This window comes from Crinia signifera, chromosome 8 (genome assembly GCF_055691185.1).
Source record: "Crinia signifera chromosome 8, ASM5569118v1, whole genome shotgun sequence".
In the NCBI taxonomy this organism is placed as follows: domain Eukaryota; kingdom Metazoa; phylum Chordata; class Amphibia; order Anura; family Myobatrachidae; genus Crinia; species Crinia signifera.
Window position 1 is genome coordinate 171,174,842 of NC_139224.1, and position 27,891 is coordinate 171,202,732.

At 44.8% G+C, this 27,891-nt stretch overlaps 1 protein-coding gene across 1 annotated transcript in view; it reads left to right on the top strand.

Moving 5' to 3' along the window:
* The window catches only part of TNNI3K (TNNI3 interacting kinase), a 178,083-nt gene that overhangs the window by 86,469 nt on the left and 63,723 nt on the right, over positions 1 to 27,891 (top strand). The window contains exons 17-20 of the mRNA XM_083158252.1: positions 1,344 to 1,448; positions 14,161 to 14,213; positions 16,570 to 16,622; positions 24,831 to 24,963. Of these exons, the coding sequence (XP_083014378.1) occupies positions 1,344 to 1,448; positions 14,161 to 14,213; positions 16,570 to 16,622; positions 24,831 to 24,963 (344 nt within the window). The remainder of the gene's footprint in view (positions 1 to 1,343; positions 1,449 to 14,160; positions 14,214 to 16,569; positions 16,623 to 24,830; positions 24,964 to 27,891) is intronic.

A 27,891-nucleotide genomic window follows, 5' to 3' on the forward strand; every position in this document is an offset into this window, starting at 1 on the left:
AAGCCATTTCCAGGCGATGTTCAAAAACTAGCAATCATGGTGTCCTTTTCCATCATATCAATGCACCTTCCCAGGGGCACATTGGCCATAGAACATACAGGAAAGATTCCCAGGAGGCCGACGCACCTAAGAGGCTACCTGTCAGCCAGGGACTTTTCTTTTTAAGATGTGGCTTTGCCCTGTCCCCCTCCTGCAACCTTTGCCTTTTCAAGTGTACCCAACACACAATACTCATCTAAGTCAAGCGCCCATCTAGATCAATTTTGACATCTGTTAAGTGGGTGCGATCTGGGGGTGTAACAATTTCTGGGGTGTTTCTTGGCTCCACTGTGGGAGGGGTGGGGATATTTGTTATACTCAGGGGATTATGATGTGTCTGTTTGATGGTTGGTTTGGGGTCTGTGTCCAGTCTCAGTGAAGGGAGGTGGGGTATTACGTGACATATGGAGGTTTGTGGTTTGTCACAGCTGCTTAAAGGTCTGGGGTCCATTAGACTACTAAGCTTATTGAAACCAATGGCTCCAACACATGTGTAGTGATGTAACCCCACCTATTTTGGTGTTGGTGCCGCCCATGTGAAGCCACTTCTAGAATTGTTTTCAGGGCAATTTTTATTTCCCAATCCACCCCTGCACCTGCCTACAAGTCAGTGAAGTGATGGATTTTATGGCCCATGAATGCACTGGTAATCTTTCTATAGACTCTTCTGGCAAATGTAATGTTACTTTGCAAATAAAATACTTTTAGTCCATCTGGAAACTTACTGAACACCCCTCTTATATTCCAGGAGAATAATCAGTATGTGGTGACCAGTGCCGGCTCCAGGGGGGGGGGAGCCGGCACTGGTCACCACATACTGGCATTCTGCACTGACTCACTGGCAGTTGGTGTTGCTCCGTATATGAATTTTGGACTGTGCTGCAAATCCTGGGGGGCCCCACTGTCTAAGGACCCCATTCCTTCCTGTAGAGGGTAATTCTAGTCCATGCTATAAATTTATATATTGTTACTCTACCAGTGGGTCAGTAGATGGATGAATTTGTTTGTTGGGTTCATTTCTATGGAAACTACACCAAGATTAGCTCCCTGTCAATCAAAGTTGTTGGTCATGACCCCTGACACAACTTTGTCATTTATAAAGGGTCGCTGGTCTTTGTAGACTGACTATGTCTTCTCTCGTGGTTGGCCAAGTCCTTTGTTATGGCTGACCACACCTCTTCAAGTAGCTAGCCCCACCTCTTAGCATGGGCCCCTCCCACTACAGGCCTCAGTCCAATGTTGATTATATCTGTGTCTGAAAACAGAATGTGACTATTTCATTTATTAATTCCTATTTATTGCAGAAATCTCGACTTACAGTCAAAACTAATTATCGCCATGGACGTTGCCAAAGGAATGGAATATCTGCACAACCTGACCTATCCCATCATCCACAGGGATCTGAACAGGTACTGTATCTTACATACCTGTATTTAAAATTCTGAGTTGTGTCTTATGCAGTTCCTCTTTCTTGCCAGTGGTGACCGTAGCAAATTCTGCTCTGCATCTCCGAGCTGAGATACAGACCAGAATGTGCTAGAAGCATCACAACACTTAGGGCAGTATTCAGTGCGAAGGGCTGGCTGTGACAGTGAGCACTAATGACCTTTCGACCTCGAACCATGTCGACTTTTTCCTATGTCGACCTAGTCCCATGTCGACCTTTTCCCATGTGGACCTAATGGTGTCCACCTAATAACTGTCGACTATTATGCTGTAGACCAAATTACCGCATCCCATTGTGAGCCCCCCCGACCTTATGCTTTATTTTTAATTCTCCATATATTGTAACCATTTTTAGAATGTTCTCATTAAAAAAGTTTCTTCAAGGGTCGGTAACCATGGAAACGTTACTCATGAAAACGAGCGGTGTTAAAGATATGATGCTCTGGCAGCTAAAAATACAATTGACATGAATCAGTCAACTCAGCCAATAAGCAGCTGACATTGTAGGATGTCATGAAAGCAACAATCCGATTTGTTTTTCTGGATTTTGGTCCCTTTCACACTGGATTGTGACCACACTTGCTCTGTGCTGTGACCGTTCTGTACCCCCTTTAACCAACATGCTCTCTATTGACATATCCTCTAATGCCATATGGAATTGTTTCCATAAGCAAATTAAACCCAACAAACGGAGCGTACCTTCCCTGCGCTAATTACATACGCGCCTTGTTGCTGCGTGTAGGTTAATTATCTCCCACTGTTTGGAATTAGGTTTTCACATATACGCGATATATGTAATTAATTATTTCTAAATTGAAAGCTCAAGTGGCAGTTGGGTTAAACATTTCCTTAATTAAAAGTTATTGCCTCATTATGTCACCGTTTCTGATCTCAATCTTTGGTAGTACATCACGGAATAAAAAGTAGCAGGAAGTCCTGCATACCAATTAGCTCTGTGTGCGAGGGGGTGCACAAATGAAAATCAAATATATCACAAAAATGAGCAGGGTACAACTCGCACACCCAGTCCCTAATTTCTGGAACAATCGTCACAGTTTATATATATATATATATATATATATATATATATATATATATATATATATATATATATATATATATATATATACATATATATATATATATATATATATATATGTTTATATATATATATAAGAAGCATTGCTTTTAAAATTATAAGCAAAATCGTGAATATTTTTCTTTTTATAATTATTGGTACATTCTAACGACAATACTATAAATGACAGACTATAATAAACTACTTAGTAGAGTATTTATTAGAACTTTGTACTGGACACACCCCTGGGTGACACTAGATACACCCACAGGTGGAGCTAGGCTTGTTTATTGGGCAGGGCCAGACACTCCCCCTTTTGGCATTGTGCTTCGGTGTAACCTGCACAGCCTTCTTGAAATAATTTCCCAAAGGAAGTCAAGCGGGTGTGTTAGCGAGGAAAGCAGCCCTCACTGATCGGTGCTTGTTTGGTGGAGAATTTGGTGGGGGTGAGTACACTGATGCTGCATTCTCATTGCCGCCCCTGCAAAATCCCGGGTTTTTCTTGACGGATTTTAGGGGGGGCACAGAGCTTGTCAGCTCAACAGACCCCCTTCACACTGCACCTCAGACCCGGGAATTTCCAGTGTCTACCCCTTTCACACTGCTTTCCATGGTCTGCCTTCACACAAGTGTGTGGAATGTAATAGCAGCTTTGATTGGGTGTTGGGAAATTGGTACTTGTGGACAATCACGGCTCCCACGATGTGCATCGTATACCAAAAAATCGCATCGCATCGCATGCGATTTTTAACAGAAATGCATCCAAATGCATTGAAATTTGTATCAAACATGTTCAATGGCCCCCAAATGTCATTTTTCAGGCTGTACCACCCCCACTATCAACGCGAACCCGAAGCGTGGCGAGCGGCGGCGGTACACGTCCTACGACCTTTTCATACCCCCACTATCCACGTCGGCGTGGAGCTGAGAATAGAAAGTGTGGCGAGCGCAGCGAGCCACCGAGCCCGAAGCGTGGCGAGCAAAGCGAGCCCTGCGCGGGGACGTGGATACCTTCACAGGTAAACGCGTCCCCTCGCGGGCTTTACAGGTGTCCGCGTCCCCTCGTGGGGCTCGCTGCACTCGCCATGCTTCGGGCTCGGTGGCTCGCTGCGCTCACCACACTTTCTATTCTCAACTCCACGCCGACGTGGATAGTGGGGGTATGAAAAGGTCGTAGGACGCGTACCGCCGCCCCACGCGGGCTCGCTGCGCTCGCCACGCTTCGGGTTCGCGTTGATAGTGGGGGTGGTACAGCCTGAAAAATGACATTTGGGGGCCATTGAACATGTTTGATACAAATTTCAATGCATTTGGATGCATTTCTGTTAAAAATCGCATGCGATTTTTGAAAAAAGTGCCTAAAAACTGTAAAAATCTTATCCAATCGCATGCCATCGCATGCCACTACATATGCGATGGCATGCGATGGGAGCCGTGATAATCCACAAGTACCGGGAGATTTGTACAAATTGCTGTGATAGGTTGTTTAAAAGCAGCTTTTATTGGCTGGCTAAAGATGATGTCACATATCACATGATTACATCCCCCAATGAGCTCGTTTTTGTGTGAAAAACCCGGGTCTGTGCTGTTCACACTGCCATACACCCGTGTATTACCCAGGAAAAACCCTGAAAAAAAACCGGGTGTAATTCCAGGGGCATAACACCCGGGAATTTCACAAAGACCCTTTCACACTGAGACAGGACACGGGAATTTTCAGCTTGCCCCGGGAAATACCCAGGTTTTTGTGGCAGTGAGAACGGGGTATAAATGATTCCCCATACATTCAGAATTCCAAAACTAAAACTTTTCAGAAGTTTATTTTTTATTTTTGAAGGTTTATCAGCTACTGGGAGCTGTGCATTGCGTGAACTAATCAGCAGGAGATGCGCTGTTGGTGGTTTTTGATGTATATTTTTAATCAATATATGTTAGTTCACAGGGACAGGTCTACTTATAAATCTTAACAAATATACAAATGTTCCTGTAAAGCCGTACTTTGGCTTTTAATGAATTATTTAAATAATTAATTTAAATGAAGCTTTAATGAGCAAACAGAGCCACTCTTTGACATGAATCTATAAAATATATATTTTACGTATAGTTAATAGGCATTAAATAGCTGTAGTGTTTATACGTTATGTAGCTATGGGTTCAATGCCTTTCTTAACTCCTTTTTCCAGCAGGCTGCCTTGTTAGGATGGTGGGGCCTCTGTATCTAAATCAAGTAGACAGTGGTTGGCAGCTAGAAGAAGGTAGGCCAGTTAGGTCACTGCTACTCCATTTCGCCTTTTTGACCTAAACCATAAAAAAGAGTAATGCAGTGCAAACCTAGCCTGTTTCATGCAATCAGATTCTCTTTTGAATCCTAAAAAAATGATAGACCCGTCTGATTGGTTGCTATGGGCAACATCAACACTTTATTTTAGAAGCTTTAGTACATTTTTCCTTAATACTAAGAGACTTGTATAATATTCTACAAGCCTGTTACATTGTTACGGCCTCCACCGATATCCGCCGTCTATTCAGGGTCTGAGCACAGAATTTACGGGGATCTTGACTTGTGCAGCTCCTGGTTGGTGATGTTCCCCGGTAAAGCCAATTTGTGATCCACATGGGACTGTGTTCGCTAATAACATTGCCAGAATCTTGTGCATCTGAGAACACAATTTGCAATGCTCATTTGCTTGTGTGCATGTGGACTAAATGTTCCAAATCCCCCCCCCCCCCCACCACCACCACCCCCTGAATGGTTCTAACCTTCTCGTTCTGTACAGATCAGCTCCATGTGAATGAACAATTAGACTTCCTCCGTTCCTTCGCACTTTATCTGCTGTAACATTTAGGATTTTATAGGCTGCATTGTTTCCAGAGCTTGGAAAGCACATTTGGGTTATATTGTGTTTTAGATTATGTACTGGCTAAGCAGTAGCACTCGCAATGGGAGACTTCTCAGGTAATAAACCGCCACGTATGAATCATTTTATGTCCCCAGAAGGTTTTGCAGAACACAAGCATGTTATTGGTAGCACTTCAGTACTGAGATAATAATATTTCTTCATTGGTGATGGGAGGGAAAAGGCTACGGTTACACTGGGCTTTATAAAAGCTGTGTTCTCTTTCCAAATGGCATCGTAGCATTAGGGCATCTCTGGGGCACATTAACATCAGGGCATCTGTGGGGCAAGAGAGACGGAGGCTCTGCTACAGGTCCCAGGGAGGATGGAAACAGCCGCTGTCAGCGAGACACAGCAGTCTGTTATTCCAGGGTTCTGTCTGCCTGCAACACTGTGTGCTGGCCCCTTGTTCCTTCTATATACTGTGTCTCTCTCTGAGCTGAGGATCACAGCAGTGTGACATCATGTGTCCTGGGGACACGGCAGTGTGACATCATTTGTACTGGGGACACAGGAGTGTGACATCATGTGTACTGGGGACACAGCAGTGTGACATCATGTGTACTGGGGACACAGCAGTGTGACATCATGTGTAGTTGGGAACACAGGAGTGGGACATCATGTGTACTGGGGACACAGCAGTGTGACATCATGTGTACTTGGGACACAGCAGTGTGACATCATGTCTACTGGGGACACAGCAGTGTGACATCATGTCTACTGGGGACACAGCAGTGTGACATCATGTCTAATGGGGACACAGCAGTGTGACATCATGTGTACTGGGGACACAGCAGTGTGACATCATGTGTACTGGGGACACAGGAGTGTGACATCATATGTACTGGGGACACAGCAGTGTGACATCATGTCTACTGGGGACACAGCAGTGTGACATCATGTCTACTGGGGACACAGCAGTGTGACATCATGTCTACTGGGGACACAGCAGTGTGACATCATGTCTACTGGGGACACAGCAGTGTGACATCATGTGTACTGGGGACACAGCAGTGTGACATCATGTGTACTGGGGACACAGCAGTGTGACATCATGTGTACTGGGGACACAGCAGTGGGACATCATGTGTACTGGTGACACAGCAATGTGACAGAATGTGGACTGGGGGCACAGCAGTGTGACAGAATGTGTACTGGGGGCACAGCAGTGTGGCATCAATTATAAGTTATGTCCAGGTAGAGAGTATTCTGTGCCTTCTGAAATGGGAAATGTTGGGAAGTATGGATTGTGTAGATTATATTTCTGTTTATATCCCCTCTTAATTCAGACACAACTATTTTATAAATAGAAACTAAGGGTGAAATGTAATAGAATATGATTTTTTCAGAATGTGTGATTTATTTTTGGTTAAAAATGGCCAAAATCGCATATTTACCGCAAATCGCACTTGTAATAATGTGCAATTTGCGGTAAAATTCACACGTTTTGTCACGACCAAAAAACTACAAAAGTTTTCTCGAGCTTTCTTGTGGAAAACATCAAAATCACGAACGTTCCATAGACATCCACTGTTAAATGTTACTGTTGTAAGCCACTAACAGCAGCTCTGGTATTGAGGTTATTCTGATAAAGTTGGTGCAGAAGCCTCTGTACTACTAACATACCAGGGACAGGAATTAAAGGTGTACAGTTCTGGCTATGTGTGTATGTTTTTTAACATCGGTTCTGCTGCGGAACTACAAGGGGGAGGTTTGCTGGGCCTTATAGTTCCACAATGTTATTTTTTTATTCTATTTATTTACACAAAAAAAACCTGCCCTGCATATGGGTACTGGGGGCAGCCCCAGGCTTTAGCTCTGGATAGGTGAAGCCTGAATGGGGCCCCACTCCCCCAGGGACCTCTTCCATGGCTGACCAGTCACCGTAAGAATGTGGCGGCCAGGGGGACCTTGCATAAAAAGTGTCCCCCGGCTGTGGCATGACATCGCTGGCTGTTGGAGCCCGGTTCTGGTTCCAAAATATATAGGGGGACCCTTATTCTCTTTGTCCCCTGTAGTTTTAGAACCAGGACTGGTCCAAGAGCCCGGTGCTAGTTTCTTAAATACAGGGGAATCCCAGTTAAATTTCCCCTGTAATTGGGAAACCAAAACCAGCTCAGTTATGCTGGCAGGGGAACGGGCGGACGGATCTGATGACATTTTTTATTTTTACTTTTATACACTTTTTTGGACAGAACTATGGCCCTTATTCTGCGGACGGACGGCCGATGGTCGGTGTTTGCGCATGTGCAGAGGCGTCCGAACATGGCGTGTGTTCCATGCAGAAAACGATCATACGGAACCATCCGAGCAGGGGGTGGAGAGGGGCGTGAAGGGCTGTTTGGGCTCATTACCATATGGGAGGTGTTCACATGAAACATCCACTCGCGGTCCGTTCGGTCGACGGTTTACCGCATTTGGACGGTGTGAGCGATCCGTACAGTAGGCGGGGCTAAGAACACTCGGTTCCGTCCGAATCAACGAGAATAAGGGACAATGTACAGATCTCACTGATCCATTTTGGGTATGAATCATTGGATAGACATGAACTAGGTCGACAAGCATTAGGTCGACACCAATAGGTCGACATGCAGGAAGGTCGACATGGGTTCGGTCGACATGGTTGTTATGCCGACACAAGCATTACGTCGACAGTCAAAAGGACGACATGGGGTTTTTCAGCTTTTTTGCATGAATGTCGACACAGGTAATTGCCTTATAAAGTGATTCGTATTGAACTTGGTTGCTTTTTGTGATTTATAATTTTCTTAGGAGTGCTGCCTACAGATGTAGCGCCTGTCTTCGTTTCCCGGCGCCCGCCAGATCCCTTTCACTGTCGAGCGCCGGCGATAGGGACTGGGAGGCGCATGCGTCTCACGCGCACGAGCGTCCCAGTATCACGCGGCTGGGCAGTGTCTCCCTGACGGTCTCCGCTTCAGGGAGACGATGCCCAGTTCGGGGGGGGTGAAGGGGCGGCGAGGGGGACCGGCAGTGATGGCGGGGGAGGCGGCGGGGGACCCCCAGCAGGCTCCGTTGCCATGGGCCGCACGAGCGTCTCATGCGCAAGCACCCCTGGTGGTAGCCGGTCGCTGGCGGGGGCTGGCGATGGAATCGCCAGCCCCTGTAAAGAAGAGAGGCGCTACATCTGTACATCCCACGGTGTATGTGTATATATATATATACAGTATATATATATATATATATATATATATATATGAGACAATCAGCAGCAAATTGGATTATTAGGAGCAATAATAGGGGCTGTGATTAGCATAGGCCAGTAGCCGTCCCCCACATTATATGGGGGTTACATAAACATCCGCTGGTAAAATGTTACTGTTTTAAAGCCACTAACAGCAGTTCTGGTATTTGGGTTAGTTTGAGGAAGTTGGTGCCTAAATTCTCCTGCGTTTATTAAGATTTCTGTTTCCATGACTTCAAAGACTTGTAATAAAATGAATCATTTTACATATCACAGCGCTGGAAAGCGTCTCGCACACATTGATTTGAAAGTCATTTGCATAATCTGATTTCAGATAAGGCCGTTATGTTTAAACCGAGAGGGTTTTTATTTTTAATTTTTCGTTTTGTTTTTCATCATGTAGAAATTCGCATTTTACACCTTGTTTATTTCACCCGCTGCAAAATTGTTTCCTAAATGTACAAATAATAAAATATCAAACCCGTCTCTTTCATCTGTACAGTACATCGGGCTTGGGAAGAAGAGATGTGCGTTACTGTAGATATATAGATTTCAGCCTTGGGAAATCCTGATTCTATTGGCTTACTGTATTTGTACTGATGCATCTTCAGTTTGTATTTGTGGACTTTAAAATAATTATCTCCATGGTCTCAAATAAGGAGAAACAGTTATAGGAGCCTAATTAAACTTTTATAACCAACCAGTCTCTGTCATTTTACCTATTATCGGTGTGTGAGGAGCTGAATCAAAAAATTATTTATTTGCTAGCATACCTCACTTACCCAATTAACGGTAGTGAAAACATATAAAGGTTTCTTTTAAATAATGGGCGTACCCCCACTCACGGTGGTAGCTGTGATTTTCAAACCTATAAAGGTTTCTTTATGAGTATTGTCCGTGAATGTCTCAGTGTAGTCTCAATCACACGTGTATCCGGATACATAAAAGAGAACATACATACAATGTGTAGAACGTCCCAAGGCGAATTGCAGATTTAGGGGAGGTTTTACTGAGACTTGCAGGGTGCCACAAAGGGTCTATTTTAAATACAGGGAAGAAGGCACGACTCACACTGGTTCTATAGATGGTAACTATATCTAGGTTTCTTTTTAGAGGATTTTAACACCCATGCGGTCTGATGAATCGGCTTTCTCCAAGAGCATAGAAAATAAAAGATGGATCCAATGTGTAGTTGTGTAAATTAAATTATTGCAACAACGAGCCATCAAATGTTGGCGTACAGTACCTTACTCACCCCTTATGGTTGGGGTCCAATGCCCATATCAGTTTCTTTATCCTACATAAGGTTACCACAAGGTAGGGCCCCAAATAAAGAGTTTTTAGAGGGCCAAACTTGGTTAAAAAAAGTTTCAACGAGTTTTAATCCACAAAATGTAAAAATACACGTGTCCCACACAAAAACACAAAGGGACTTCTGCAGTTAAAAATATAGATAAAAATAGGAAGTCCAGCAATGCATACATGCAGGAAGGTATGGCTCTTCACTCTCCTCTGACAGGATCTGGAGAGGATAAACCTTTATATGTTTTCACTACCGTTGATTGGGTAAGTAAGGTATGCTGGCTAAGAAATAATTTTTTGATTCAGCTCCTCATGCACCTAGAATAGGATTTCCACCCCTGTTCTGCGCATGAGTTGTTTTCTTTGTCTTTTTTTTAGGTACAAAATGTTGACATGTAAAAGACAACACAAAAGCTAGGTCAATATGACAACGGGTAACACAAATCATTATTTCCACCTTTTTATATTTTACCATCTACGTGGACTAAAATTGGGAATAGTAACCTGCTCGAAACGTGGCAACCTTTTTTTGTGTTGTTCATGTCAACGCTTTCTTTTTTTTTCTATGGACTATTTGGGGTTGACTATTTGACTGTAGAGCTTTTTAATGTAGATGTATTGTACCACACTCACGGTTTCTTTAATCTGGTTCTTCAATTGGCAATGATCCAATGACCATTTTATCATTGGCAATATATATAAATATTAATATAAATCTGTAGACTTAGGAGTAACCGCACTGATGGGAAAACATTTCTATACTTGTTCTATTGCAGTTGGGAGCCCGCTATTGTATTAGTGAGGTGAGTTGTGACAGGTGTCTGATTTGCATATTTCTCCCTAGACGTCAGGAATTTCTTGAAGCACTTTGTTGAAATCCCAATACTCAGGCATTTATGTGTACTATCATCCGCACAACCGCGGAGTTCCACCAACACAAATACATTATTCTTATTTTTTATATATTTTTTTTTATATATATATACAGTACATATAATCTATCTATCTATCTATCTATCTATCTATCTATCTATCTATCTATCTATCTATCTATCTACAGTATCTATCTATCTATCTACAGGTGACACTAAGATCTAATTAGTCTGTCGCTCTGTCAGTCTCTTCAGTAGTTACCTGTAATTTGTATTCAATATAAATAGTTGTACTTATACACAAGGTCATAAACCACTACACAAGTCTACATCTGTTCTGTTATCTCTAAAATATCTACCAACCCGACCTCTACGCTCCTCACAAGATCTGTGTCTCTCATCCACACTCATTACTCGCTCCCATTCCCGATTGCAGGACTTTCTTCATGCTGCACCCACTCTGTGGAATCCCCTCCCACTCACAATAAGACGTTCTTACCTATAAGCGTTCCCTGGAAAGTCACCTCTTCATGCAGCCTATCAAATTCCATAACTGCCACATAACTGGCCACACATATTGGGCAGTGCGTATGGTGTAATGGTTAGCATTACTGCCTCACAGCACTGACCCTAACTGTGTGGAGTTTGTATATTCTCCCCATACTTGCGTGGGTTTCCTCCCACAATCCAAAAATATACTGGTGGGTTAATTGGCTCCCAAAAAATTTACCCTAGTATGTCTGTGTGTGCGTGTACATGTGGTAGGGAATATAGATTGTAAGCTCCACTGGGGCAGGGACTGATGTGATTGTTCTAATATTCTCTGTACAGCGCTGCGGAATATGTATGCGCTATATTAGAAACTGCTAATATATAAATAAACTTATTGCCTCTAACTGTCCAGTCCTCCTGACCCCAGACCAACATTGCTGGGTCACTGAATCATACAGCACACCAAGAGCCTGTGCAATCTGGTGTACCCAGGGCTTAAAGTGGTAATGCAGAGGTGGGGGAACTCATTTCTCTATGCCACCTAATTCCTCCCCCCTTTAGGCAGAGACAGGGCTAGAGGTAGGGTTTTTGTCATCCCCCAGCAAACTAGAATGCTTTTCTGTGAGAATTACTGTGCAGGGCCAATGTGGAGGTTAAAATGTTCCACCTCACCATTCCCTAGGCCTAGAGCAAAATGAACAGCCCGGGCACTTCCAGAGGCCGGGGCCTGGGATAGCTGTACCCACAGCACCCCCTATTGGTGGCCCTGCCTGCAAGCAGGGCCTTCCAACCATTTTAGCTGTCTGTAAATACTCAGTTTTGTTTAATCACTGCTTCTAATTGTAAAGTGCAACGGGATTTACTGCGCTATATAAAAATTGTCATTGGATTGAATGTTGCAATATTTTATTAGCAAAACTGTTGCTCATTTATTTTGTTTTGTTATGAGTTTATTATGTAGAAAGGATACCATATTATACAGAGTCCTTAACCATGATGCTGGGTGTATTGTTCTACAGCAGATACCTGAGTAACAGCAGGAATACAGGAACACAGTGGTATGCAAGGGTTAACCAGCGATGGTATCAAACTGGGGTACTGCAGATAATAGATGTCTTACCCCAGGGGTTACACAGCGCTGAATCACTCTACACAGTCCTATGGCTTCAATCTGCACATGTGCAGTAGCATTATCAGATGGGAGGTTGCACCTCCCTGCAGACTCTGGGTCCTAGTACCCAGCATAAATGCTTAGATAGGAGACAGCACAAAGTGCTGGTTTCTCAACAGTTTAGTTGCTACTTAAAATTTCTTAATACAGTGACAATCTGAACAGGCAAAAAAATCAAGCTTCATGCTTACCGTACCAGCTTTCATAAATAATGGCTACCAAACGTTTCCCAATCTGACAGATGAGGTATCCAACCATGTCTATAGCCACCCCCCTAACGCGGGGACGACGCCCCAAAAATGACAGCCCTTGGACTGCAGTTGCATTTTCCAGAAGAAGACCGCAAATTCAGGGCTCGTGCATGTCCACTATTGCATGCACAGTTTAGCAAAAATTGCAATGTTTACTCGCTATTTTTAGTAGCTATTTTTTCCCAAGCTGAATTGTACCATTCCGAAATGATTTGTCCCACTTCAGTGTAGGTATGGGGTAAATTACAGTATGCTAAAATAATTAGACTTTCTGTTCCCTGTAAATCTGGTTATACAGATGCAGCGAAGGCTTAAATTGTAAAAATGATAATTCACCAGCCCTAGGGCCAGATTCTCTAAGCTTCAAAAGTGATAAAATGGAGAGTGATAAACAGCCAGCCAATCAGCTCCTACCTGCCATGTCACAGACTGAGTTTGAAAAATGTCAGACAGGAGCTGATTGGCTGGCTGCTTATCACTCTCCATTTTATCACTTTTGAAGCTTAGAGAATCTGGCCTCTAATCTGTAATTAATACCCCCATTCGCACCACTAAGCAAATTACCGAGTTAAAGCTTTTCAACCCGGAACTATGCTGGGAAAACCTGGGTTTTTCGGTGGTGTGAACGGGTCAACATGGGTCTTAAATCCTGGCACTCCGACCCTGCTCGTAACCAGTGTTGGAGTGCCCGGATTTAAGACCCGTGGTGACCCTTTCACACCACCGAAAAACCCAGGTTTTCCGGCAAATTACCGGGTTGAAAAGCTTTAACCTGGTAATTTGCTTTGTGGTGTGAATGGCAAAATTACCCGGCACTTAAAAATGTTGGGTGGCCGGTGTGAAAGGGGTATAGGTAATCTATTACCAATATAATATTACCCTGAATGGTGACATGAGAGAATGAGCACAGGAAACCCTAGTGAATTCTAATATATATTTAATATATATATATATAAGTTATTTACAGCAGAGTGGGCATTATTTCATATAACATCTATAGGAATGTTGTTTTCAGGAGAATTATCACCGTAATTAGGTTTGTGCTATACTATTAATTGAAGTATTACATCATTGGATAATGTGACCAAACACACCTTGGAGCCCTAAGCCCCACCCAAAACCACTAGCCACGCCTCTTTACCCAGCATGTCCTGCACTATCACTTATAGTGTTACATTTAATCTACACCATGTATCCGTGTGTCCTGTGGAATGAAGTTCTTTGGTAATCTTGTTCTGTATGTGGGACCGGTCCGTACCATATAATCTCTGAAGGCCGACAGTAAACGGGTTAATCTTATAAGTTCTTTGCAATACTGTATGTCTTTGTGAAGAGAACTACAAGTCCCATCTTGCCTTTACTTATAGATGAGTAAGTTTGATGTAACCGCCTTTGTCTTTCATTTTGCAGCCACAACATTCTCCTCTATGAAGACGGGCACGCCGTGGTCGCAGACTTTGGAGGTGAGAAACCCCCCCCCCCACGTGGCACATTACCAGCCACACTTATCTCCGTGGCATAGGCACCTTCTCCTTATACTGGCACATGCCTGGCAACTGTACCAGTTTTCTTGGAACCGTCTCTATATCTGGAAGCAGGTTTGATCCACCAAAAACATGGATGTGGTATGGTCAAAGTGTGGTTTGTTTGGGTCAGGACGGAGCCTACGTTATCCCAGAAAGAAACATTCAGGATTTTAGCCGATATAAGCTCACTCTGACCGCTGGCTCTGGGGGCAGATTTATCAAGCAGTGAGAAGATTGGAGAAGTGGACAAATGGAGATGTTAGCTTCACCAATCATTTTACTGAGTGTATTTGATTGGTTGCTTTGGCGGCTTCTCCTCTCTGTTCATGTCTTGATACATCTCCCCTGTGGTGTTAGCTTGTTAGTTTGTTTCCGACAGAAGGGGGCGCTCGCGCAGGAGATGCTCGTGCGCCCCCTTCTGTTGGCGCCCACCTTTGCCCTCAGCCCCGCGTTCCCATGGGATGGAGCGCCTGACCGACAATGGCTAGATCGACAGTCAACAGGTGATATTTTTTTCGCATTTAATTTGAGCCGACCTGTGCCAACAGGTGGTATTTCATGCCCTACCTTCCACTAGGGCGTGGGCGGAGAATAAAATAATGCGCGAGGCACCGTGCCCGAAGCATGGCGAGTACAGCGGTACACTTGTTCATGTTGACCATGTAGACATTCTGGACAAAAAACTGTTAAAAACTCATGTCGATGTTTTGGTTGTTGACCTAGCCATTGACGACTTCATGTTTGTGCCAACCTAACCCTGTCAACATTAGCCCTGTCGACCGATTTCATGTGTCTACCTAAGCCATGTCATGTGCAATGGATTGACCTGTGGTCGATCCATTGCATGTCGACCTGATATTGGTCAACCCTATGACCCATACCCATCCCATCCGGTCATTTCACGCGGGCAGTTTCAAGGCTATGATCTGTGAGCTACCGGTGGCCTTGTATGGGTTTTGGTGAGGACTGTAGGGTGAAGGGGGGGAGGGGTTCCGTTGGTCTATGCAGCTCAACACTAATAGTGAAAAACACTCATTGGCTTTATAATGCCAGTATCCAGACTAACATATGCCAAGCCTGGCTCTGGGAGAGTAAACAATGTGTGTCCTTACGCTCTCGGGAGTCAAGTCAAACCCCTGGAAATCAGGAGTCTTGGACATTCCATGTGATGAAGTCAATATGCAATGAAAAGAGGTAGTTTGGTGTAGGGAGCCAATGGGATGCTTTACCAGTAGTCATGAGAATGCAGGTTATCCATTCATAGTTATTAGCAAAACGTTAGGCTATACTGTAGCATATCCATGGTACAGGGAACATGGCCATGCGGTGACCGAGGCCCCCCGCGATACCTGTGATGTGGTGAGCTCCGTCACATAACTGGGCTCTCCCTCTTCTCCTTGGACCGGGAAGCAGGTGTCCTGGGAACCTCCTCCTCCCCCCTGCAGGAGGAGATTGACGGATGTATGCCGGGGGGGTAGGGGGGTTGGCGTCTGAGGTGGGGGCATGGCGGGTTGCGGAAGCCGGCGATAAGAAGCCCATAGGCTTCTATAGGGTATCGCCAGTTAAAGGTGTTGATACCCTGGGTAGCAAAAACGCGGAAGCCGGGTCTAAGTACATTTGAAAATGCAGTAAAACTCCCGCATTTTTCCCTTTGTACATCCCCCCCCCAAGATAGGACAAATTTGCCTCAAGTTGTCTGTCCCACCAAAAGCAAGACATTTTTGGAGAGGAATGCTAGTGCATCAGCCTTTAGCAAAAATATCACCTGTTGTGTCTGTTTTCAAAATGGCCTCCTACAGTGCATAACGTTTTTGATTGAATTATTTATCGAATATATATTTGGTGTCATAAAACGTGTTTGAAGGTATACTTCTGTTAACCTTCCATCTTTTTAATGCACAATTAAATAAAGGTATTCACGTCTTCAAATTGCGCAGTTTTTATAATGCTAGGATCTGCTACTACAGCACCAATGTTTGTTTATCAAATCGACCAATCCAGACCTTTCTCTGTGACACTTATAACCTACACCTGTAGGTTTTAACCTTGAATATATGTAAACATAAAACATGACCTTTCTTGTGATAAAATGTCATGTCCATCCTGCTCTCAACTTGAACATTAGACATTTCTATTCATATCGGTGAAATGGATAAAATACGAGTCCGTAACCATTGAATACGCTTCAGTGACTTTTCATCTATTTTCCTAAAATAGTCTTTGATACAGATCTTGGCTTAAAAAAAAAAAATTGAAAATGTTTTTATTTTTTTTCACATTTTTTTTATTTCAGAATCTCGATTTCTTCAGTCAGTGGATGAGGACAACATGACGAAGCAGCCTGGGGTTTGTTAAACCTTTTGTTTAAATAAAAATATTGCTGTATTGTGTAAAACGCGTAAATGTGGATTAAAATTGCCAAGTCATGCTGTAAATGTTTGCAATTTTTGAAAGCCCATTTTAGTATTTAAGACACATAGTTAAATATATGCTAATTTGGTTAAAGGGGCTGAGAATTGAGGATTTAGAATCCCGACGCCGGAATCCCGACCGCCGAAATCCCGACACATTCTCCCTCCGTGGGTGTCCACGACACCCCTGGAGGGAGAATAAATTAGTGTGCCAAGCATAGCGAGGCACCGGGCCCGCTGCGTGGCGAACGCAGCGAGCCCGCAAGGGGGGGCGATCCACGTCCCCCCCTTGTCGGGATTTTGGCTGTCGGGATTCCGGCGTCGGGATTCTGAACGCCGGGATCCCGACCGCCGGGATTCAGTACTGAATCCGTCTAGAGATGCATATTCAATACACTTAACATTCTAGAGATGAATCTACAATACACTGAACACTCTAGAGATGAATAATACAATACACTGAAAACTCTAGAGATGAATAATACAATACAGAACGCATTAAGTGACCACATGCAATACAGAGAGCATACTAGAGATGCATATACAATAAACAGAACACTCTAGAGATGGATAATACAATACAGAATGCATTAAGTGACCACATGCAATACAGAGAGCATACTAGAGATGCATATACAATAAACAGAACACTGTACAAATGAATATACAATGCGCAGTATGTTATGGTTTTATTTGTGATTGTTTGGAATGATACTGCTTTATCGTGTTTGTGATTAAAGAATTGTATGTATACTATACTATATTATTAATTTATTACTGGGATCCTTTTTTGCAAATGATCTGGAGACAATGAATTGAGGTATGGTTAAATATTGCGCCCAAAAGAAACGCTGTGAGCGATGCTGGAAGTTTAGCGGATATTTTGCACAGCTCTCACATCATTGGCACTCAAATTGGGGTGAAATAATTCATCACTCCTGCATCTACTCTCTGCTTGCTTGCCGCTACTCACACTCTGAACTGTGTGTCTGTACCCAACTAAGGGCCTGATTCAGATCCAATCGGTACTGCGTGCATTACCGACTGCAGTTTTATTTTGTGGCCTCTTTGATCAATAACCTGCAATGGTCACACTACTGTGGCTACTACAGAATACATAAATCCGGTCCTTTTTTCCCCTAATTCCTCCCTAGCCAACAATAATCGCACATCCACACCACTGTAGTAAGTACAAAACCCCACCGTACATTGTATTATCTATTTATCTAAAACAAGATCTGGATCTAGGAATTGCTGCCAACCATCCATGGTTGGTTTGCTTTTAGTGGGCAGTTGTTTTGCCTTCGATGTTGGGAGTTCTGAGATTTCTATGACCTTGTTTTTTTTACATTAGGTACAGCGCTAGGCTTCACTACCCTTGTAGCTCCATCCTTGTCCCTGATTGGCTTGCCACATTTACTGTACATGACCCACAGTATTGATGCCTAGCGATTGTTTATACTATTAATGGGTGCTGGTACTGGGCAGGGGGCAGGAGACTGGTGGCGGTAGCTGGCAGTGGTCAGCGGGCGAGCGGTGGTAGTCAGCGAGCTGGCGATAGGCAGCTGAATTTGAAAAAAATTCAAAAGACTGGGCGGCCCTCTGATTGGGTGACAGCTGTCTGCCCTCTGATTGGCTGAGAGAGTTCTCTCAGCCAATCAGAGGCCTCACATTTGGTAGAGAGCCTAATCTTTTTAAATGCAGGTTCGCTGCACGCAGCGGGATAGGTAACGGCACCTGGCGGAGGTGACCCGAGGTTTGCCCGCCAGGGTGAGTGAGAGATCGCACATGCAATGCAATATATATTATGTGCAGCACATAATATCTGGTGACACGAGATTCGACCGGCAGTCCCGCGTATCGCGCCAGGTGACACATGCGATGGAATGCGATCGAAGCGACTTGTCTCTGCAATTTACCGAAATAGCTTGGCTCACATCCAATATCTCACATCTGTATGGGCGCCATTACAAAAGGGTCTGAAATCGCCCCGTGTGTATACCCCTTTACATTCTACAATAGACGGCAGAGTGATGTTTGTATTTTTTTTATTTTTTGACCAATGCAGGTACGTACTACTAACCTCTGCAGGAAAAAAGTTGATTTAATTTTTTTTTTCCAACGACGAGAGAGCAGGAAATAACTCCGGCGCTGCCGATACACCGCTCTCCGGCTTATTACTGCGGAGTATATTTTTTTCCTAGAAAAAAACAGCGACAATTCTATAATCCCCTTATGAGGGGGTCAGAGTCTAAAACTGCCGTTAAATGTCTTTAAGTTCAAACACATTTCCTGAATTCGGCAGCACAACACACACAATATCAGCCCAGTGTTAGGAGATTTTGTCAGTGTGGCATTTCACATCCCGCTTGTTAGACAAATCTCCTTCTATCCAGCAGCCAAACAGTATTGTAGTTTGTTGCCATGGTAACTGCTGGGATACAACGTTACTATTACTAGGAGAACCTAATGACAGGAGCATGAATAACGATAAGGAAGAAGGGGTGTTAATAATGGACCATTTCATTGGGATGCTAATCCATGCAATCCCCAGTTTGGCCCAATAAGCTGCGGATTTTCGGATACAACTGCCAGCTAAGTAGAAACATTGTTTAGTGGAGAGTCTTACTTCCCCGGTCGGAGAAAACATGTCTTCAGATTACGTTGAAAACAGCAATGACAGCCCAGCATGTGTTATAGGAGCTGTAGACAGGCGCCTGCAAAGTGTAAATTCAAGGCGCGCATTCGGGAAAAGGTTCATAGCGAAGCCACAGGCTCATACTGTACAATCTAGCGCAACAATACCTCACTTGTTTACTGGTGAGCTGCACACTAGGAAGCAGTGACCTCACTTGCTTACTGGTGAGCTGCACACTAGGAAGCAGTGACCTCACTTGTTTACTGGTGAGCTGCACACTAGGAAGCAGTGACCTCACTTGTTTACTGGTGAGCTGCACACTAGGAAGCAGTGACCACACTTGTTTACTGGTGAGCTGTACAATAGGAAGCAGTGACTTCACTTGTTTACTGGTGAGCTGCACACTAGGAAGCAGTGACCGCACTTGTTTACTGGTGAGCTGCACACTAGGAAGCAGTGACCGCACTTGTTTACTGGTGAGCTGCACACTAGGAAGCAGTGACCTCGCTTGTTTACTGGTGAGCTGCACACTAGGAAGCAGTGACCTCACTTGTTTACTGGTGAGCTGCACACTAGGAAGCAGTGACCTCACTTGCTTACTGGTGAGCTGCACGCTAGGAAGCAGTGACCTCACTTGTTTACTGGTGAGCTGTACAATAGGAAGCAGTGACCTCACTTGTTTACTGGTGAGCTGCACACTAGGAAGCAGTGACCTCACTTGCTTACTGGTGAGCTGCACACTAGGAAGCAGTGACTTCACTTGTTTACTGGTGAGCTGCACACTAGGAAGCAGTGACCTCACTTGTTTACTGGTGAGCTGCACACTATGAATCAGTGACCTCACTTGTTTACTGGGGAGCTGTTCACTAGGAAGCAGTGACCTCTCTTGTTTACTGGTGAGCTGTTCACTAGGAAGCAGTGACCTCACTTGTTTACTGGTGAGCTGCACACTAGGAAGCAGTGACCTCACTTGTTTACTGGTGAGCTGCACAATAGGAAGCAGTGACCTCACTTGTTTACTGGTGAGCTGCACACTAGGAAGCAGTGACCTCACTTGTTTACTGGTGAGCTGCACAATAGGAAGCAGTGACCTCACTTGTTTACTGGTGAGCTGCACACTAGGAAGCAGTGACCTCACTTGTTTACTGGTAAGCTGCACACTAGGAAGCAGTGACCGCACTTGTATATTGGTGAGCTGCACACTAGGAAGCAGTGACCTCACTTGTTTACTGGTAAGCTGCACACTAGGAAGCAGTGACCGCACTTGTTTACTGGTAAGCTGCACACTAGGAAGCAATGACCGCACTTGTATACTGGTGAGCTGCACACTAGGAAGCAGTGACCTCACTTGTTTACTGGTAAGCTGCACACTAGGAAGCAGTGACCGCACTTGTATACTGGTGAGCGGCACACTAGGAAGCAGTGACCTCACTTGTTTACTGGTGAGCGGCACACTAGGAAGCAGTGACCTCACTTGCTTACTGGTGAGCTGCACACTAGGAAGCAGTGACCTCACTTGCTTACTGGTGAGCTGTACAATAGGAAGCAGTGACCTCACTTGTTTACTGGTAAGCTGCACACTAGGAAGCAGTGACCTCACTTGTTTACTGGTGAGCTGCACACTAGGAAGCAGTGACCTCACTTGTTTACTGGTAAGCTGCACACTAGGAATCAGTGACCTCACTTGTTTACTGGTAAGCTGCACACTAGGAAGCAGTGACCTCACTTGTTTACTGGTGAGCTGCACACTAGGAAGCAGTGACCTCACTTGTTTACTGGTAAGCTGCACACTAGGAAGCAGTGACCTCACTTGTATACTGGTGAGCTGCACACTAGGAATCAGTGACCTCACTTGTTTACTGGTAAGCTGCACACTAGGAAGCAGTGACCACACTTGTTTACTGGTGAGCTGTACAATAGGAAGCAGTGACTTCACTTGTTTACTGGTGAGCTGCACACTAGGAAGCAGTGACCGCACTTGTTTACTGGTGAGCTGCACACTAGGAAGCAGTGACCGCACTTGTTTACTGGTGAGCTGCACACTAGGAAGCAGTGACCTCGCTTGTTTACTGGTGAGCTGCACACTAGGAAGCAGTGACCTCACTTGTTTACTGGTGAGCTGCACACTAGGAAGCAGTGACCTCACTTGTATACTGGTGAGCTGCACACTAGGAAGCAGTGACCTCACTTGCTTACTGGTGAGCTGCACACTAGGAAGCAGTGACCTCACTTGCTTACTGGTGAGCTGTACAATAGGAAGCAGTGACTTCACTTGTTTACTGGTGAGCTGCACACTAGGAAGCAGTGACCTCACTTGTTTACTGGTGAGCTGCACAATAGGAAGCAGTGACCTCACTTGTTTACTGGTGAGCTGCACACTAGGAAGCAGTGACCTCACTTGTGTACTGGTGAGCTGCACAATAGGAAGCAGTGACCTCACTTGTTTACTGGTGAGCTGCACACTAGGAAGCAGTGACCTCACTTGTTTACTGGTAAGCTGCACACTAGGAAGCAGTGACCTCACTTGTTTACTGGTGAGCTGCACACTAGGAAGCAGTGACCTCACTTGTTTACTGGTAAGCTGCACACTAGGAATCAGTGACCTCACTTGTTTACTGGTAAGCTGCACACTAGGAAGCAGTGACCTCACTTGTTTACTGGTGAGCTGCACACTAGGAAGCAGTGACCTCACTTGTTTACTGGTAAGCTGCACACTAGGAAGCAGTGACCTCACTTGTATACTGGTGAGCTGCACACTAGGAATCAGTGACCTCACTTGTTTACTGGTAAGCTGCACACTATGAAGCAGTGACCACACTTGTTTACTGGTGAGCTGTACAATAGGAAGCAGTGACTTCACTTGTTTACTGGTGAGCTGCACACTAGGAAGCAGTGACCGCACTTGTTTACTGGTGAGCTGCACACTAGGAAGCAGTGACCTCGCTTGTTTACTGGTGAGCTGCACACTAGGAAGCAGTGACCTCACTTGTTTACTGGTGAGCTGCACACTAGGAAGCAGTGACCTCACTTGCTTACTGGTGAGCTGCACACTAGGAAGCAGTGACCTCACTTGTGTACTGGTGAGCTGTACAATAGGAAGCAGTGACCTCACTTGTTTACTGGTGAGATGCACACTAGGAAGCAGTGACCTCACTTGCTTACTGGTGAGCTGCACACTAGGAAGCAGTGACTTCACTTATTTACTGGTGAGCTGCACACTAGGAAGCAGTGACCTCACTTGTTTACTGGTGAGCTGCACACTATGAATCAGTGACCTCACTTGTTTACTGGGGAGCTGTTCACTATGAAGCAGTGACCTCTCTTGTTTACTGGTGAGCTGTTCACTAGGAAGCAGTGACCTCACTTGTTTACTGGTGAGCTGCACACTAGGAAGCAGTGACCTCACTTGTTTACTGGTGAGCTGCACAATAGGAAGCAGTGACCTCACTTTTTTACTGGTGAGCTGCACACTAGGAAGCAGTGACCTCACTTGTTTACTGGTGAGCTGCACAATTTGAAGCAGTGACCTCACTTGTTTACTGGTGAGCTGCACACTAGGAAGCAGTGACCTCACTTGTTTACTGGTAAGCTGCACACTAGGAAGCAGTGACCGCACTTGTATACTGGTGAGCTGCACACTAGGAAGCAGTGACCTCACTTGTTTACTGGTAAGCTGCACACTAGGAAGCAGTGACCGCACTTGTTTACTGGTAAGCTGCACACTAGGAAGCAATGACCGCACTTGTATACTGGTGAGCTGCACACTAGGAAGCAGTGACCTCACTTGTTTACTGGTAAGCTGCACACTAGGAAGCAGTGACCACACTTGTATACTGGTGAGCTGCACACTAGGAAGCAGTGACCTCACTTGTTTACTGGTGAGCGGCACACTAGGAAGCAGTGACCTCACTTGCTTACTGGTGAGCTGCACACTAGGAAGCAGTGACCTCACTTGCTTACTGGTGAGCTGTACAATAGGAAGCAGTGACTTCACTTGTTTACTGGTGAGTTGCACACTAGGAAGCAGTGACCTCACTTGTTTACTGGTGAGCTGCACAATAGGAAGCAGTGACCTCACTTGTTTACTGGTGAGCTGCACACTAGGAAGCAGTGACCTCACTTGTGTACTGGTGAGCTGCACAATAGGAAGCAGTGACCTCACTTGTTTACTGGTGAGCTGCACACTAGGAAGCAGTGACCTCACTTGTTTACTGGTAAGCTGCACACTAGGAAGCAGTGACCTCACTTGTTTACTGGTGAGCTGCACACTAGGAAGCAGTGACCTCACTTGTTTACTGGTAAGCTGCACACTAGGAATCAGTGACCTCACTTGTTTACTGGTAAGCTGCACACTAGGAAGCAGTGACCTCACTTGTTTACTGGTGAGCTGCACACTAGGAAGCAGTGACCTCACTTGTTTACTGGTAAGCTGCACACTAGGAAGCAGTGACCTCACTTGTATACTGGTGAGCTGCACACTAGGAATCAGTGACCTCACTTGTTTACTGGTAAGCTGCACACTAGGAATCAGTGACCTCACTTGTTTACTGGTGAGCTGCACACTAGGAATCAGTGACCTCACTTGTTTACTGGTAAGCTGCACACTAGGAAGCAGTGACCTCACTTGTTTACTGGTGAGCTGTACACTAGGAAGCAGTGACCTCACTTGTTTACTGGTGAGCTGCACACTAGGAAGCAGTGACCTCACTTGTTTACTGGTGAGCTGCACACTTTTTTTTGCAGAAAAAAAAACGGTTTGGTCCTCAGTCAAAACTGTCTTCATATTTCTGTGTGGACAGTTCTGTGTATTCTTCCTCAGCTGAAGTTCCAACTGGTTTGCTCCCTGGCAATGGTGGAGTTCAGGGACAACAGTGTCTATGTGTTTTTATTATGCTCATGGAGACAGCAGATTGTTCGCCTCTGAACTTGGATAATATTGACCAGGAATCACTACACTTTGGAGGTTCTTCTAGTCTGCACTAACACGCGGGGGACCGATGTTTGGCATTTCTGCGCATGTGCACCACCGGATGTCAGCTGCCCGTCCTGTCCTCACACAGGGCGCACGCAAAGCTACAGGTAAGACACCTGAGAGTGTCTTAGTTTTGCGTGCACGTTCCACATCATTCAATGCTTGGCGACCATCAATTGATGTGGTACTCGCCCACTAGGCTGCATATGGATGTTTATGCAAAACATCCATTCTCAGCCGTGTGGCCTAATTCGGCGTTGTGAACCAGAATAACTCCATAATCATGGAACCCAATTATGATGGTATCCTCAACTTTCTGCTGCTTTCTGATTTCTCCATACTTGTGGGATTGTTGGGTAAATGCTCATAAAGTAATCTAGCTATTAGGCTGTTGGAAATAAGCACTTTTTGCAGTAAGGTTTATCAGTGGTACCCGTGGTTATGAAATATGTCATTTATAAATATTTTCATGCCACCCAGCGTCTTTACTAATAAAGAACACTTGCCTTCTATGACACTTGTTTGTATTGTAGAACCTTAGATGGATGGCACCGGAAGTCTTCAGCCAGTCCACGCGCTACACCATAAAAGCTGACGTTTTCAGCTACGCCTTGTGCCTGTGGGAACTACTTACTGGAGAAATCCCTTTCGCTCACCTGAAACCAGGTACAGTGTCATATTATATAAATGTAATGTTTTCATGTGTCCCCAGTCTGTGATAAAGGGATATTTTATACTGACCGTATTCTCTCTTTGAGCCGGTCCTCAACAGAGGTCCTCCCTTATTTTACAAACCAGCACTGGGCTCTTGGACTTGGACCGGTCCTGGTTCCAAAAATATGGGAGACAAAAAAAAGTAGGAGTCCCTTGTATTTTGGAACCAGCACCAAGCTCCAGCAGCCAGCAATGTAATGCCACAGCGGGGGACATTTTTTTAGCCGTCACATTAACGCTCTTGCTGGTCAGCTCTGAAAGCAATCTCTGACCCCCCCCCCAAAGGTCCCCCCAAGCTTCAACTGGCTGAAGCACGAGGCTTTCGCTGGCAACCCTGGGTGGTGGATGCCGGGTTGATTGTTTCCGTGTAAAAAAAATAAAAATATATATATATATAAACAGTTTTTGGTGGTGCGGCACTCCCCGCATATTAACCAGGCAGGAAACGTTTCAATGTCTTTATTTAGACATTTTCATCAGGCAACAAAACATAAGTAAGTGACATACCTTTATACACCCCAGTGTTAACTAGTCAGCGCGCAGTCTTACCGTCCATGGTGTGGGCGCACAAAGACTGACGTCATGCTGCTGACTGATCGTGCAACCATCACCATAGCAACCCGTTACCATAGTGACACATCAATACAATATATACAAATGGAACAATACAATACAAAACATGCAAATTGAAAGAGGAAGTCACGGAGCAAGAGTGTTAAGTCAGGAGTGACATCTTAAGAATTACTGTTACTGAGTCGGTCGTGGAACTACTTGCTAACAGTCACTGGGTGTCCAGTCACATTATGGAAACACAACAAAATGGTTAATAAGGATGGGTACCCTGCTTAAAGGGTTAATGAGCAGAGATAATATGGGCAATTTAAACATAGAACATTTTCTGGAGAGGCAGCTGATACCCAGATGTTCGTTTAAACCCTTCGGTGATAAGGTATCCAATCTAAAGATCCACCTTGTTTCGCATTTAAGAAGGGACAGACCACGATTACCACCCCTGATGTTCGGCGGTACGTGATCAATCATTCGGTACCTGAGAGATGGCAAAGAGTGTTTAAATGTGACAAAGTGCTTGGGTACAGGTAAGTCACACTTACCCCCTGCAAGCGCTTGCCTGATGGTCGACCTGTGAGTGGTGATGCGTTCTTTGAACGATCGCTCAGTTTTGCCTATGTAAGATAGACCGCAGGGGCAAATTAATTGATAGACCACGAATTTAGATTCACAACTCAAGGTATGTCTAATAGTGAATTTGGTACCTTGTAAGGGATGGTAAAACACGTTTCCAGGGATCATGCAAGCGCAAACAGTGCAGGTGCATCTTATGCAACCCCTGGGTTTGGATTGTGCGGGCGCATTGAACTTCGTGATGTCAGTTTTCACTAACAGATCACGTAGATTCGGTGCTCGCTGATAGCAGGCAAGTAAGCGTGTATTAGGAATGTTGATTTCTTTATCACTTTGGACTATCGGCCACAAACTCTTGGAAACTTTATTGACAGCCGGACTGGCTGTTGTGAATGTAGTGACCCAAGGGATCATCTGGGGTTCTGGTTTCTGTGTTTTGGGTAGCAAAAGTTGTTCGCGAGTGAGGTTAGAGGCTCTGTCTCTTGCCGCCAAGAGATCTTTCCAAGCATAACCCCTTGCTGCAAATCTATTTAACAGGGCATCGATCTGAAGTTCAGATTCAACTGGGTCAGATACAATGCGTTTGATACGTATGATTTGCGAGTACGGTAAGCCTTTTTTGAGGCTGGCTGGGTGCGCACTGTTGCCGTGTAGGAGGTTATTTCTATCAGTCTCTTTCTGGTAAAGGCCCGTCTCAATTTTACCATTAAGCAGACGAAGTGTCACATCAAGAAAATTAATACTGTTGCGGTCACACGTCATAGTCAGTTTGACTGGGCTGTCACTAAGGTTATGTGCATCAATATGGGCTTTAAAGTCGTCAATGGGACCTGCCCAGATGATGAGCAGGTCGTCAATAAAGCGTCGATAAAGCAGTATTCTGGCACACAAGTTGGGTGTATCGAAGAATAATTTTTGTTCTATTGCAAACATGTAAATGTTAATATAATATATATAACATTGGGTTGTGTTGTGGAACAACAAGTCCCAGCAAGCCTCCAACCACATGCAGGGACTTGGAGAACCACAAGCTCCAGCATGCAGGGTATTAAAGGGCCCGCTGGGACTTGTAGTCCCACATCATGACCAATTTTTTTTTTTTTTAACTCACCCAGAGCAGTATAACTTTAATAACATATATGCACACACACACACACACAAACATACATACTAATCTTGCCACATGCTCCCCCGTAGGTCGGTCCTCTTGTCCAGGGGGTTGGAAAAAAAAACCTTCTTCGCGAACCCCGGACTTGAAGAGCCGCATTTGTATATAGTCAGATGAGGCTCTTCCCCAAAACTGAGGGAAATTCCAGTTACTCTTCAACACTTCAGCCAGGTCACATACAGAGCCCAGGCCTGTCCAGTATGGGGCAGCCATTTTGATACATTTTTAACACAATAGTACACATTGAACATGATTTGGAAATATCCTATCTCATGGTGACTTCCTGGCTATTACCAGAGGTATGGGGCCTGGTCAGACTCAATTGCAGTTTTTGCACCCAGTGCAAGCCAGATCTACCCCGCTCACTGGGTCAGTCTCCGCCATGTACCCGCAAATATTTGCAGGCACGAGCATTTCGCTCCACAGCTTTTATTAATCAATGCTGCACGTAGGCTGATAACAGTGGGTGCCTGAGGTTCTAATTAACACAGAGGTGGGGTGACCCTTTAACCCTCCTTCAGAGACGTTCCGAGAACTTGATTTCACTCTAGACTGATATAAGACGTAAT